General features: G+C 30.9%; 1 protein-coding gene across 2 annotated transcripts in view; it reads left to right on the top strand.

Moving 5' to 3' along the window:
- Nucleotides 1-14517, top strand: part of LOC129002053 (furin-like protease 1) — a 28124-nt gene extending 13607 nt beyond the window's left edge. The window contains exons 6-15 of one of the 2 annotated variants that reach the window (XM_054429564.1): nucleotides 2033-2205; nucleotides 2841-3050; nucleotides 3195-3402; nucleotides 4589-4706; nucleotides 5109-5190; nucleotides 5758-5968; nucleotides 6628-7143; nucleotides 8009-8224; nucleotides 13107-13324; nucleotides 14257-14517. In XM_054429564.1, the coding sequence (XP_054285539.1) occupies nucleotides 2033-2205; nucleotides 2841-3050; nucleotides 3195-3402; nucleotides 4589-4706; nucleotides 5109-5190; nucleotides 5758-5968; nucleotides 6628-7143; nucleotides 8009-8224; nucleotides 13107-13324; nucleotides 14257-14502 (2198 nt within the window). In that variant the 3' untranslated portion in view covers nucleotides 14503-14517. The remainder of the gene's footprint in view (nucleotides 1-2032; nucleotides 2206-2840; nucleotides 3051-3194; nucleotides 3403-4588; nucleotides 4707-5108; nucleotides 5191-5757; nucleotides 5969-6627; nucleotides 7144-8008; nucleotides 8225-13106; nucleotides 13325-14256) is intronic. The other variant, XM_054429565.1, reaches the window with a different exon arrangement.
- Nucleotides 14518-16499: the final 1982 nt, after the last annotated feature.

Raw genomic sequence — 16499 nt, 5'->3', positions numbered from 1 at the left:
TTTATTATTATTATTATTTATTATTATTTCTTATTTATTTATTATTATTTATTTATTATTATTTATTATTTATTTATTATTATTTCTTATTTATTTATTATTTATTTATTTATATTCTTATTTATTTAACTTCTTACAATGGATGCTTGTTACTATTTATTTGTAAACATATTAATGTAAATGAGCTAAATACAAGTTATTAAACTTAAAATGTTAATAAATTTACCGATAGTTCTCACACGGGAGACGGACAACGGCCCAGATCTTTGTTTGGGTTAATCCCCTGATTTATGTCCTAAGGGTAGTGGTCACCGGAGGAGGGGTGGGGAATCGAGAATTCTGAAACCCGGCCGGAGGCGTTAACTTGTTGTCAATGTTTCGCTTAAAATGCGATTACTTCTTAACTCTACATTTTTTGTTAGAATTTATAATTAATTTAATGATCAGAACTATTTTTCGATTAGTAAATCTTTATTCGATTTTTTCATTATCAGCAAGTTTAATAGGTTTGGTTAGGTTATGATAGTTTAATTTTATAATAACAATTTTAAAATTGAATTTTAGGCATTTGTAATTTTATTTTATGAACAGAACTTTTTTTTTTTTATTAGTAAACCTTCATTAGATTTTTCATTCCCAAAAAGTTTGGTTAGTTTGTTTAGGCCAATTAAATAAAATTTAAATTTTACCTACAAACGATACGTTTTAACAGCAAAGGGGATAGAGCTAACAATTTACCGTGAACAGTTCGGCAATGCACCGAATGATGTGGAAGCGTTCGACACCAACCTAGAACTGACAGGCCAACCAACCGTGATTAGAAGGATTACAGCCTGGTCCATGTGCCTACACCCTTCACACACTAAGTTTGCTTTACACAAGCTCAATCGAAATATAAGTAACACAGCTAGTCTATAAAAATTTTAAGTTTCACATCGTATTGAGATTTGCTGTATACCCAACTAAGAACGATGAAGATTTATTTTAATTTAAAGCAGACAGTTGGCTTAGCAGCTCGGAAGTAACCCCCTCCCTCTTACCCACTCCTACTTCTTCATCATCACTCTTAAACAATCCCAACAACACAACACCAAGAGCTGGCTGCAGGCCAAATTGCTTCCATCATCAAGCGTTTTCATTTCTGCATTGCGACAATAATTTGTTATGTACTTTTTGACAATTAGTAGGTCGTTATTTTAATCGGTGAAGCTTCATTATGAAATATATTGAAATGTTCTGAAATAGGTTTTTTCGTGGTCTGTTTCCACAATAGTTGTAGGTCATCATTTAAAAACTTTTGATGTTGTAAAACAACGTTACTTGCAAGTCCTACTTAAAACAAAACGCTTCCTTAGTTTACGCATACCTTATAAATTATACCGTCAGAACAAGTGATCCCATATAGTGAGTCTTAAGATCTTTTCCCAAACACTCTAGAAGCCGCAAGATAGCCAGTGAACACAAGTTTTATTACAATTATAGTACGAACAAAATACTGATTAAGTTAGAAAAAAAGTTGTACACCTTTTTTACCAATTATAAACACTTGACAACTGAAAAACTTGTCGTTACTAAAGTTACTTATAATAAAACACTCAAGCCACAAGGAATTCAGCTGAGAGTTGACCATATCGAGAAGGCATAGTCAGCACCAAAGTTAAAATTTCGTAAAATCCTCAGTTACCAATCCGTAAGAAACACACTCTGCACTTGCTACTAGATGATCCAGCACTTGATGATCCCACACACTCGCTGCAATATACTCACACTCAAGTCATCCAACTTTATCCGCACAGTTTTGGAATTTTGTGTGTCTTTTATAAGGTCAGAGTCAACTGCAGTGGTGTTATTTTGTTAGATGTTAAAAAGAACATGTCTTAATACGATTTTCTTCATTTTCTACTGGCTTCTTATTTATTTTTTTGTGTTTTTGGTAAGATAAACGATTTCAAAAAAATAATTTTCTCCCAAGCTTTTCTAAGATTGCTACTTCTCAGAATGATGTGACGAAATTATTATTTAATTTTTTTAGGTGTAAGGATGCTGGATGGGGACGTGACTGATGCTGTAGAAGCTAGATCCCTCAGCCTCAACCCTCAACACATAGACATCTACAGTGCCTCATGGGGTCCTGATGATGATGGCAAAACTGTTGATGGCCCTGGGGAGTTAGCCATGAGAGCATTCATCGAAGGTGTTACCAAGGTATAACTAGCATCAATATATTAAGCATTTTAATCTGGCTTAGTACTATACCGAATCCCTAATTAAGTCAATCATTTCGATTATAGGAAATGTGTATTTACTATTTTGTACATGTTATGGCTACTTTATTTTACTTTTGTATGGAAAAAATGTTTTGCAATTCCGATAAAAGGGTCTTACTTTCTTTTGAAATAAGTCCACCCGGAAAGTACATAAATATTCAATTAGGTCCTTGTAAGATAAACTATACAGATTTTCAACTTAGGTCTGATGTGATAAAAAACCAAATAAATTCATAGCACTCTACTTCCTAATTTTATGTTTTTTCTATGAAATGACACATGATAATTATTATACGTGAGTTAAGTGTGCTATATCGTTTGAATCATGTAAATCTTGCTTTTAGTTAAACACAAAAAGGAGTAGCCAAATTAAACTAGCATCTAGCTTAAACATTGAGCGATGCCTGAAAAAGAACTATTGCGATATTTCTATTTTATCAATATTCAAATTTACAGCTGTGCAATTGAACGAAATAAGTGAGTTTTTGGTTTAAGGATTACTATATAATTCAATGTGTAAAAATCATTAGCTAATTGTTAAGTAATTAACTGCAACATACCATAATTTTCCAGGGACGCTCGGGCAAAGGGTCAATATTTGTGTGGGCGTCGGGTAACGGTGGAAGAGACAGTGACAACTGTAACTGTGATGGATACACAAACTCTATCTGGACATTGTCCATCAGCAGTGCTACTGAGAATGGACTGGTGCCTTGGTACTCTGAGGCCTGCTCTAGCACACTGGCAACTACGTACAGTAGTGGGTCTTCAGGGGAGAGACAGGTATTGTTTAGCTACAAAATATTGATAAAATTGTGTTTAAAAGTATCTTAGGTGTTTTTTAAACAATATTTTGTTTTAGCTTTTTGTAGTTTTGGTAACAGCAAACATTACCAAGAAGCTACTCTAAGAAAGTATTGTGTCTAGGTGGTGACTACAGACCTGCACCATCAGTGTACCAGCAGCCACACTGGTACCTCAGCTTCGGCGCCCCTCGCTGCTGGGATCTGTGCTCTAGCACTGGAGGCCAACAGAGCTCTGACCTGGCGTGACATGCAGCACATTGTCGTAGCTACGGCGCGACCAGCCAACCTGCGTGCGCCTGACTGGACTGTGAATGGCGTAGGGAGGAACGGTCAGTTTGAAAATTGTATTAATGGGTTTAAAAATTGTTATTTAATTTAACTGCCAATGCCCCTTCAAATCTTTGTGTGGGTATGTGCGTAGAACCTGTCAGTCTTGATTCAAAGTCCGACACACTTAATATTATGCTGGAAACACACCCTGTTTAATCCAAAAAGGTTGTGGCTATAAAAAATGAATAACCTTTGGTCAAATAATACCATGGCATTAGGAGGAGGGTATTTGTACAGTATGGTGTTGACTGGAGATAAAGTTATGTTTATAGAAAAATTACTATAAATATGTATTTAATAAGTATCAAATAAATGTTTATGGTAATTTTTCTACTCACAGTTATAAGAATAAACAGCCTGATGATGGTTTCGCAGAGGGACAAAAATTTACTTTTCTGACAGTAACAGTTTTTCAAATAGACTTCTGGAAAGTATTTTCATTATTACAAAAGAATAAAAATGTGGGGTTTCGCCCACTGCTCTTGCCAAGTGTGGCTGGTATTGGTCTGGTAATAAAACCAGTTGTATGTATGTACACAAGTAAAATACTATTATTATGTTGGATGTTGCTTTCATAAAAAGAAATAATAATAATAACTCTGACACTGGCTAAACTCTACCAAATTTGTGTCAGTTGTTCTCTATCACCTTGTCGAACGTTTAAATTGTTTGTAGACATTATTTGAGCATATTGTTTGGAGTCATTGCTGTTTCTATACAATTTAATAAAATATTCAAAACATTTTTCAATGTTGTGTTTCAATATCTCTTACGATTGTTTATTATAACAAGACGGGATAACCTAACATTTTTAATTAATGATACAAGGCACTACTATGTTATTTAACCAAACAAACTATACATGCACATTAGTATGTACAGACTCTTCAGTAATTGTTTTCAAAAATCATCTTGTAAGGCTTTTTGTTAGCCAGAGTTTTTAATTATTATTAATGACTAGTATGTATACAGCTTGTAAATACTTGGTACAAAAACTATCCTACCATTTTACCTGCAGTAAGCTTTTTTTCAAGTTAGATCACCAGTAGATTTTACACTAGAAGTGTTTAAAATAATGCACTAAAATAAAATATTCATCCAGAAAACTACTATTTTTTTTATAAACTTTTTTGTAATAGATTTTATTATTTTTCACATTATTTATTTATTCAATTGACATTGTAGTGAGCCACTCCTTTGGCTATGGCCTGATGGACGCCACATCAATGGTCAGAGTAGCCAGAACTTGGCAAACAGTTCCTGAACAACACAAGTGCGAAGTATCTGCTCCACATATCAACAAGTAAGTAATAATACAACAAAATCTATTACTTAATCATGTTTTAGATTGATTCGAGTGTGGTGAACAATGTCCAACCAACAACTTTGTCAATACACCCAATATTAGTTAGGGTAACAAACAAAACAACCTTTAAGTTTATTATAAAAAATGGTTAAATGATATTCAATAAATTACTGTTTCCTCTGTTTGTGCGACCATAGGAAATTATATGTTATTTCAGTATAAGTATGAGTTCTGTAAAAACGTGTTAAATGATAATATTTCACTTTGTTTATTCATATAGCTGCTTTATTAAACTGAAATATAATGACCTGAATATATAATGAAAAGATGTATTTGTCGTTATTACAAGCAGTAAAAATTCATTGCAAACATTGTCTGAAACTAGTAATTCTTTTTCAGGGGTATTCCTCCAAAAGGTACTCTTAGCCTCAAGTTGAATGTTAAGGAATGTACTGGAGTCAACTATTTGGAACATGTACAGGTATTTACTTTCTTTAAAACTTTATCTTATATAATTATTTTTTCAAAATAATAATTTATCATAGTAGTGCCCAAAACACATTTAATAATTTCTTGCTTTAAATTTTAAAGTTAAATTTCCAGGGAAATTTTTAACTGTTAAGGATAATGCAACAAAATACAATAGGTCGAGGTACTCAATTATAAAAAAAAAATTTCTCAGACCTATATGTAATAATATATGTTAATATATGTCTAACACGTAGTAATTAAAAATACAATCTAGTGATCTGAGTTCATCTTTTAAGCAGGTCAAAGCCTTCGCTACTACATAATTATTTATGAACTTAATTAGCTCAGTATTTTCATGGATATTTCTACTCAACATAGGTGTAAAAAAGCGATAGAAAAAAATGTAACTTATAATTTTGTTCAATGCCTCATTTTTATATTAGATATACAAAACATATGCACTATAAAGGGTTTTTCTAAAAAAGCTGCAACTAATGGGGATATTTATGAGTAACGACATAAGTCACTTCATAAGATACAATAAAAGAAACAGGTTTACCAATCATTTCTACTACAGGCGAAGATCACATTGATGTCTCAGAGAAGAGGAGACCTCCAGATTCAACTTACATCTCCAGCTGGTACAAAGTCCACCTTGTTAGCACGGAGACCTCATGACATCTCCAGAGCTGGGTTTGACTCTTGGCCATTCATGTCAGTGCACACTTGGGGTGAACAACCCTTCGGAGTCTGGCAGCTGGACATACACAACGAGGGACGTTACTTAGGTAAGTTCTCAAAAATGCTTAAGGTGGAAGTTTTAGACTCAGTGAGAATTGGGTATGATAACTGGTGGCTTGAAATGTTGGGTTTCATAACTAACAAGTAGGTTGGCTACATCAGTTTACTTTTTGGTGAATTTGTATTATCCTGGTAACAGTTGTAACCTACTCACACAATACATAACAGTGTGGTTTTTGTATCTTTAATGTGATTCGAAGGTACTATATGTATACTAGATGTGATGGAGTACAAATTATTTGCTCACAGATAAATTAATTTGTTCAGCTTTAATTTAGTCAATGCTTTAATTGTGTAAACAATGATTGTACTGAAAATATATATTATACTCTTGTTTTGGGTTTTCTAAGTATCTGAATCACTATAAAGTAGTGAAGTAAAATGGATATAAAAATCATATCTTAACCTGCTTTTAGTTAATCGTATGTATATATCGTAAAATTTCTTAATTAGTATTTATCATATGTAAATAATCACAGTAATTATTTGCCTATACATAATATTAAAAATATAATACACCAAAATGACATTTAGAAATTATAATGGTGATGGTATTTTAGCTTTGTTCATGCTCACTAACATAACCATGCTTAATCAAGGTTTTGTATTGGGTTCCTTGCTTTACTAACATGACCTTGTTGTCCAGGGCGTGCAACCCTTCATGAATGGGCTTTACTATTTTACGGAACAGAAACCCCACCTAACTACCTTCCACCCTTCGCTCCACCCTACCCAGTCAATCTTCCACCTCCCCCTCGTAAAAACAAGAATAGGAAAAATAAATCTGGCAGCACCACATCAAAGCCTTGGAAGAGTTCCACGAAGGAAAACAGGCCTTTTAAAAAGCAACCAGTCACTTCTTCGCCTCCTCGCAAAACTGCCAGACCCTCTGTAATCTCTGCTCGCAGACCTACTACTGCTCCTGCTACTAAACCTCCCCTCCAAGCTACTAGTTCTACTGGTCCTACTGCTCCTGTTAGCCTTATCCTGTTAGCTCCTGCTCTTCAACCATCAAATCTGTCTCCTCCACTTTTTCCTGCAATTTTCCAAAAGTACCACAAAGTGCAGCAGCTCTACCCTTACTCCAGACTTTATGAAAGCCCGCCTCGACCTGCAAAGAAAGGAGTATCTCAAGGAGATCCTATGGAAGCTAAATCTCCAGGCAAGGTTCAATACATCTTGCCTGTTGCACATTCTTGATATTTATTATTTATTTTTATCACCTTTTGTAGCCTTTTCAACCCTTTCCTGAAAAAAAACATATCCTATTTCTTTCACTATACATTTTATTTGTTGTATGTACTGATTTATTATAATGTGTATTTTGTTTGGTTATTTTTGTGTTGCATGATATTAACCATATTGCATTTTTTTATTGCATGTTGCATGTAAATAATGTCAAAAGTTGTATCTTATGTAAACAATGTTGATGTAATGTTTCTTTTAAATTGTCCTTATTTTATAAATAACAAAATATTTACCTCCGAAAGAACAGAACACTTGTTGTTATTTTATCTTTCACAATATGTAGTTTGACTAGTATACTTCAAACAGGTGGAATGTTCATATTTGGTAATAAAGTTAGAATTTGTTATACTCATAAGCTCAACCCTACATTGTAATTTACTGCATGGTAATTTGTTGTGATTATATTTCCTGTTGTAATATTTATAAAACTACACCTTTCGAATTCATCTCTTTGTTCAGACCAAAATACAAGAATACCTATCTTTAAAATTAATTAGGTACTATGGTAGTTTGTTTCTAATATTTTTTATATTACTCGTATTTCTGTTTTATATGTCTAAACTTACTTTGTGGTGAAAAAAGGTCTTCCTAACCCTTTTTCTGAAGTAATATACTTGCAGTTCTAGTATTTACTCCTCATCCAGGCTACTACAACACACTTGAAAGAGGCAAAGAAATAAGTAAACAATCTTTTGCACCGCTCGAAATTAATATCTTCCATTTAAGTTTTGTTATATTCTATGTACTTGGCCAGTAATCTGATTTGTTTATGTGTCCAGGTCAGCTGATTGACTGGCAGGTCATCTTCTATGGGACAGACACTCCACCACAAACATCAGCTCTCACTCCCTCCCCCCCTGTGAGACCTACAACATCCAAGCCCAGCAACAGCTGGACTGACGTAAAGACTTTAGACAGATCGAAAATCAACTCGGATTTTCGTGATCATATGTCGGATATCTCTGGCTGTAAGAAAACGACAGAAACTTGCCTAGGTTGGTGCTTAGCCTTAGTCCTGCTGTGTACATTTTATCGTAATTTAGCTTTGAGTAGTCACATTCAGATATCGAGTAAAGCGTCATAGTAGTCAGTGAGATTCGACCGAGAGTCTTTCAACCACGCACAGTTCGTGTCGTTTTCCTCTGCGACGTCTTCATCATACATTCCTTTAGAGATAAGTTTTACCAGAAAGTCAAGAGCAACGGAACGGTATTGTTTTCCAAAGATTAGGAGTATTACTAACACCAGCAATATACCAATGTTAGTGAAATTCCAACAGTTAAACTTTGCTAAAGTTCTATTTGTCATATCTGAGTTGGATTTCAAACGGATTTTCCTAAAGCTGAAGGAGGAGCTGTGAGAAAAGGAAAATATATGCATCAAAATTGAAATGAGTGTAAAATTACAATAACTCACCAATAACATTTCAGTTTTCAAACTGATTCTTTTTACACCCGTGTTTAACTGTTATGGATTTAAAGTGTGATTGTAGGTAAAATGTAAGGTACTATTAACTATTAATTTATTATTTTGAGCAAAACCCTGTATCTATATGAATTGACCAAATATAATTTTGTATAAACCATGTCTGTGTAAAAAACATAACTTGTTTGAAGGTTGTACCTGTATGCTTATAAGTGTAAATTCGTAATGTAAAGGAGTACACTAATTAAGTTTGCTAACGCTCTGCAAATAAAAACATATCAGAAACTAAATCAACAAACTTAGTTTAAATTGTGTTTGTAGTCTAATAATGTATGGTAAGAATACCCTTTTAAGGAAATTACCCATATTAATTTACCCTCCAATTGTTTTCTTCTTATTATATGCAAATGTGAATCGTGTTTTCTAAAGGAAATCAAGGTAATTTATTGCAAAGCCAGAGCGTAGCAAACGAATGGTATTGAGCCAAGAGTAAAATTGACAGTGTAAAGTGAGTTGGTTCATTAAGTGCAATTATAATATATCTTCGGCACGAAACCGAGCAGCTTATGACTCGCATAATCTTTGTACATAATGTATTCTGTATCATAAGATCAAGTGTTCCGACAGCATCGCTCAATTCACCACTTCAGTTTAGACTTATCAAATTATGTCTGTCATGCTGAAACACAGTCTTCCAAAAGCGAGAATAATAATAGCGATATAATAGGTTAGAGCAAACATATTTATACTTCACTAAATGAAATTTTGTGTATGTTTAAATGTTTCAGAAAACATTTTTTATCAATTCATAACGAATCAAAAACTACAATCCTTTAAACGTTACGTCGATTATGTTTTTTTTATGTTGTTTAATGTAGAATTACACTTTAATATATTTAATAAGATTTCTTTGGGTTACTTACGTTTTATTAAATCACAGATGGACTGTTACAGAGCTACCGGTGTTTTTGTTGTTCTTTTTAAATAACCAAGACATGAATACTAAGAAAATACAGTAAATTTTATTCTAATGCTTAAGTTTTTGAAAATATTGATTTATAATTTGTATTCATTTTAATTTAATCATCTGTAATTACAAGGACATATGGTAGGTCTGAACTGATGATCAGTGGGATACGAATCATGTAAATATAATGAGCCTCTTTTTGTAAAATCGTTAGTAAATTTTATATAACTAGCCCTTATTGTACAATTTCATTATGGTTAAAAAGATAGAAGGCTGAATTCATTTGCTAACTTTATATAGAATGAATGCCAACACACGTATACAGTTCACTAGGAGGTCATTCTTATGCCCTTCGATTTGTTATATATTTCAAGTAGTTTAAATATTAAAATTTTATTTCAACAAAAAAAATCTAAATTTCAACTGTAAAAATTACTTGAAGTGTTATTATATTTTCCTTGCTGAACAAAATATAATTTGCATATTCAGAAACCGTAACTTGTTTGTGCTAACATGGATGAAAAATCTTTAATCACATTAAACAATATCGATTTTGTTGAGTTTTAAAGTATATTTATTATAACCTAAGGTTACAGAGCTTAATATTACATCTTTAGCTTTTTTATATATATGTACACTATATGTCTAATTATTACAGATATTTATTTGTCAGTTGTATGTAATTACAATTATTATTTTTTTTATGTGACATATTATTTTAAAATATAATGAACAAATTTATTTTAATTTTTGTTATACGATTTAGTAATGTAATTTATGGTTATTTTTTGTGTGTGATTTTCATATCTTTTGAGCGCTTGTACTTATATCATGAAAACTATAAATCTTTCAACGACTGAAAATTAAATTCAAGTTAAGGTGCATAAGCTAACAGATATCAAATGAATTTTGTCAATTTTATGTGTCATGTTCCTAATTTAGTTTTTGTGATGTAAATAGTTTGTTTGTAGCTGTGTTACAGGGAGCATATACATACAGTTCTGTGTTATTGCATAAAATAAAATATTGTACACAACTAGATGTGTTTCATATATGTATCCTCTGCATCATACTAACCACTCCATATTCTGTTGAAGGTCATTTAATTGTAAGGAGTAAAAAAAATACTAACAGAAAAAGGTACATCTGTATTTTAACCGTAACTACAATTATTCATCAAGAACATAAGTCAAGTATACAAAGCGCAACAGAACTGTTATGAAAGATTTGGTATATCAAGTATTAATTAAACTGTACTTTAACCACTTACATGTTCACTTTATATTATCTCCTGGAAACTAATCTGTAGTTTCTTCTTGGCATCTAATAACTCTATTTAATTAAAAAAATAAATGTGAAGGAGGTAAAGAGTAGATTTTATAAGTCCTTATCAAATGTATGGTTACTTCGAAAAAACATTTTTTCGAACATGATTATATGACATGATGATATTTTTTCACATGATAAGCCTAAACACCCCTAGTCTTTTACTAATTAGTTTTTTGTACTTTTTTTATCTACTGCAAGTAACCAAGAACCGTTTGCGTTTATCTTTGATTTAAAAGCTGTTTTATTCATTCAATAAATGTAGAACTTTTATTATTTTTTCAATTATTTTTTGTGCTTTTTTTCACAAATTTCCCTCTGAGTGTAGCAGCAGGGTGGTGGCAGAGCGTCTTGCTTCTGTGTCTGGGTGAGTTTCCTAGCCTAACTTACTAACCTTTATTCTTCCTATCGCATTTACATTCAACATTCATTGTAATAACCCTTGACAAACTTGTACATTAGATGCAAAAACACAAGACGTGCCTAGAGCAAAAACTAAACCAATTATATTAATCACTTAGTCAATGGCGTGCCATGTTTTTTATAACATAAACTAATAATTAATACTTATTTTAACATTTCTACATAGTAATTTTTAAATATTTTAAATGTTAATAAATAAACCTCCAAACTGTCTTAGTACCTAATTGGTATATTATATTTTAGTTGCAGCTGACTTAGTACTAAATGGTTAAATGATACGTTATGAAATTAGTTGGAATGTTTTAAGAAGCAATAAATAGATTTGTTTATAAAGACATTAAATTCTATAGTTGTTTAACGAGTTTAAGACACATTAGAATACATAATAAACCTCCAAACATTTTTTTTTACTCTTACCACATAAGAAGTGTTATCGATTGAATATTAAAAAGTAGTTCTTGACGTAAAATAAAAAAAAAAAAAACTAAACCTATTATATTATCATAAAAACCTATTAAGAAGTTAATATTTCGATGCAGTATTACTCCTCAATTTAACGAACGTATTATTTAAATATTTTACATTTTGTGCTGCTTTACTAACATCTTCTCATCTATGTTTGCATGTTTAACACACATATTTTACTGTTGCATATAATTCGTTGTGTGTTGAAAAAAGATTCAATATATGCTAGTTATTGATATTGACTAACTATATTCCATAATATTCCCTTATCACACGACAAATATTTAGTGTTTACCTTGCATTTGGTTTTTCCTCCTCTTAGTTACCTAAGCAATTTTCTACTGTCAGATAACCACAAAACAATATTTTTTTCGGACAATTAATCTATTTTGTTAAGGTTAATTTGGCCAAGAATGGTATACATTTTACACCTATAATATTTAACAATTCCATAATTATGGAATGTTTTGATTTTTAACCACGTAATATTATTTGCCATACTCTTTATCGACAGATTTATAATTACCTATATTTAGTACTTAAATTAGTTTGAATTGTATGGTTGTTATTTTACTTGCTTTACTTACTTACCTAAAAAAAGTTACTAAAATTTAATGTATTGATTAATTTTTATAGAATATCAACGTTTCTACATGATTTGTTATATTATTTAATAAAAATTGCTTTTACTCCACAGTTCACTTTAAGAAATGCAATGTTTTACCTCATAAAGAACCCTAATTATTACTATTTTCACTGAGATATCGTTAAAGCTATAGGTTTTTCCATGACTGAAATCTAAATTCCAGTTAAGCAATTTTAACAGTGACCACAAGGAATATAGTTTCTCACGATTTTACGTATTCATGAGCTATTTGAATTACTTCATGACATAAAAATTATGTCTTAAATTTTACTAACAGATTACTTTAAAAAATTATAATTTGTTGTAAACACTATACAAATGGCACTTTTATTATTTGGACTTTAAGATTTCAGCACACTATGCTTGTCATACTTTATTGAAATGCACTTCTGTGCTTAAAACTCATGTATTTGGACATTCTTTAACTATTTAAAGTCCACACCTACTACTTCAAATGTTTTAACAAGCAAAAAATTAAATTGTCTTCCATAGTATAAAAAAAATCTCTTAAAGTATTCCTTAAGCTTTTCAAACTATTTGAATAGAATTACTAATTATTGTCATCCTTATATATATATTGTACATTTCAATCCCATAATATGATAATGTGTCTTTTGTTTCCCAGTCTGTGACATAGGATGGAGGTTAGCTGAAGGGTTTTGTCATCGCCAATGTCCTGAAGGATTTTACCCAGAACTTCCTGAGGCCAACATCGCTCGAAAGTCTCCCCAAACCCAAGCTTTTTGTGCTCGCTGCCACTACAGCTGCAGATCCTGCTCAGGACCAAACGACTACCAATGTACCCTGTGTTTCGGGGATGCACTTCTAGTCTCCTCAGATCAGGTATTATATCCTGTTTTTTAATACTAAGGCAATAATGGGGAGTGAGCTGGTCTAGTAGTGGAGTGCGGGACTTCGTCGGTTCCTGAGGTCCTGAGTTCAAATCCTGCAAAAATTACTAGTAGATTTTATTCATGTGATAATGCCGCAAGCCCAAGATCTAGCTTGAAGTAATGTGAAAAACGATCTCGTGCGAGTGCTTAAAGCCCTACGACAGAAAACTTTTACATTTTAAACTAGTACCTTTACTTAATCTGTAACAAATATTTGTAGGTACATTATTAACACATAGTATCTGCTAAAATATATAATTGTTCAGTGCAGTGATATTACTGTGTACTAGTAAACTTTAATATCTATCTAAGTTGTAAATTTAGAAAAATTTTATTTAACACAATTCTTCAATTTACAACTTCATATCTAATGTTTACAAAATAAATTTGACCAAAACATTGTTCTCACTCATAACTAACTATTTTAAGCTATTATGTAAAAAAGTAAAACTGAACAAATTTTAAGTCAAGGAGACTAGGGAACATGTCAAATTAGATCAACATTTTTATTTAGCGTTTATCGATTATGGAAATTGCTTAAATAATAATTATTTTGTAAGTCGAGCTATTATGCACAAATGATTATAAAAATTTTTTGCAATCCACAATATTTAAGTATTACTATGTAATAACGTCTTTACAACATAGCATAAACTACTATTTCTATGTCTTAAAATCTGTAAGATTTTAATCACTTGTTATAATTTTTGCGATGTTTTATTTACTTTCTGTAATATTTTCTTTTTATCAAGTGTAAATTTTCTTATGGTTTATTATTCCAACAACAACCAATATCCTTTATATGAGGTCATAGGTAACACTAGCATATAGTCAATGTATGCATACATTATACTTGTTATACATAAAACAATATGTTTGCAGGAGACATACTGTTATCCACGTTCCTTAGCAACAGCTGTAGACATTAGCAAGTGGTACTACTGGACTTGTGTTGGCCTTGGACTTAACATTCTTCTACTCCTTGGTTTTTCCTGTTACCTTTACTGCAATGGTCGCGGGTGTTCTGTCAGAAAACCTCAAATGTCAGTTACATTTACCAAGAAGGCTTCATCTGCTGAAGCAGCTGTTCTCTACGACTTGGCCAGAGCTGAGAGTGATTCAGACTGATTTTAAAGTCAAGATCAGTTTAAGAAAAAACTGTACAAGAGTGCAAATGTTTTTAATCACTAAGTTGTGATTAATAAAAAAAATACTATTTGCACACTTTTAACACAAAGTGATTTTTGCTAAAAGTGTGTGAATACTGTGAATATTTTATTTTTTATAATGAAACAGACGGTAGGCAGTACTATAAAGAAACTAAGTTGTGATTTTAAACTTTTACGAAGATGATTTGTATGAAAACGGTTGTATTTTGAAGTTACAGGTTTAACTGTAAACAATAAAACATTAAAAAATAAATTGTTATAATTAAGTGCAATAAAAAGTTTAAATGACTCTATTAAACCACTGCAGTCCGCAAGTATTAACTACAGATGTTTTTGTCAATTTTAAGTAATGTTTTAATATGAATTTGATGTTTAACATTTACGATTAGAGACTTTATAATTATAAAAATGTCCATCTGAAGTTTAGGATTTCCCTAAATTGGTTTTGAATTTATATATTTATTTATTTTATAAATTGTATTTACTTCGGGATATTTTAATAGCATTATTTAGGCGGATAAACGTGTTTATTGTAAACGTTGTAAAAGTGTAAACTATTTTGATTTACCAATAATCTATTATCTTCATAAATAATTGTTACACTTTTTTTAAATTGTAGGATTAAAATCGAGGGTTTTAAGTAATTAAAATTTTAAATATAATAAATTAACAAAGTAAAAATAATCCAATAAACTAGTAAATAAATTGAATGAGCTATAAACCTATTTATAAGGGTTAATTTGAAATGTTTACTCGTGTCGTGGTTAAACCTTACTAGGAAATAGTAGTAGCTATATATTTTGTTCATATAATAATATATGTAATAAGGAATAGTGAACAATACAATTTTACGTACTATATGATGTAATAAATTACATATAATATTAGATCTCATTTTAAGTTAAATCGATTTGCTGAAAAAAGTTCAACTTACTTATTATGAAATTTATACTCCTAAATATCTTGGTTGTCAAGCAAGGCTGTGATCTTTCAACTGTCATACTGAAATTGTGCTTGTTAACTATGAAGCTGTAAAACTGTGGAATTGATTTATAGTTAATTTTTCTTAGTTCTGGTAGTTACAGCTTTTCTTTAAAAATATATTAAAAAGCTAGTCGAACAATGTGTTTTAAGTATTAGCATAAAAAAATTAAATGTTGACTAGTGTCAACATAAAGAATACAAATAATACAAAAATTAATACTGTACATTTAAATAAAATGACAGAAAACCTAATTGTCAATATTTATGATCTGGCTATTTTGTCCTAGGCATATTTTTATAAACCAAAACGTAAGTAAAACAATTAAAATACATCTTTTATTTTGTTTTATATCTTACAAATCTTAACAACATAACTGCCTATATATGCCTCAGAATTTTTAAAATTAATTCAATCATTTACTGTATAATCAGATGTTATTTAACTCTGTTGTTTCATTCCTGTTTAGCTGACTAAAGTATCCTCTATATTTTAATCAAGTAAAATACGATGAACAGCAATGAAGAATAAGGTGTGTATATGTCTCTGTAATGAAAAACAATATCTCTGTAGAACGGATTAATAAAGTAATTCCATCTTGAAATTTCTTTAATCCTTACATAACAGTTATGGCTGTAATTACATATTATGTTTTGATGTGTGATACAGAAATTACCGTTGAAATTGTTTTTTTATTCATTCATTTTGAAAAGCCTATTATTAATTATTATTCCCGGTTTCCAAATATTATACAGTTTCGCAAAATAATATAATTAATTAAACTTCTCCAAATATTTTAAAATCATAGGATCAGTCTGAAGCGCACATAATGTGATGTATTCATTTAAACATTTTTTTATGTGATTAGATTATTATGTAAAGAACTTTGATATGAAAAAGATTGACATACAACCAACCATTTCACAACACACAATACAACTAGTAATCGATCATTCTGAATGCAATTTACCCTA

This window comes from Macrosteles quadrilineatus, unplaced genomic scaffold (genome assembly GCF_028750875.1).
Source record: "Macrosteles quadrilineatus isolate MER2022 unplaced genomic scaffold, UCM_ALF_1.0 Scaffold_9__3_contigs__length_116548681, whole genome shotgun sequence".
NCBI lineage: Eukaryota > Metazoa > Arthropoda > Insecta > Hemiptera > Cicadellidae > Macrosteles > Macrosteles quadrilineatus.
Note: the sequence above shows the minus strand (reverse complement) of the source record. Positions and strands in the feature narration are given on the sequence as shown.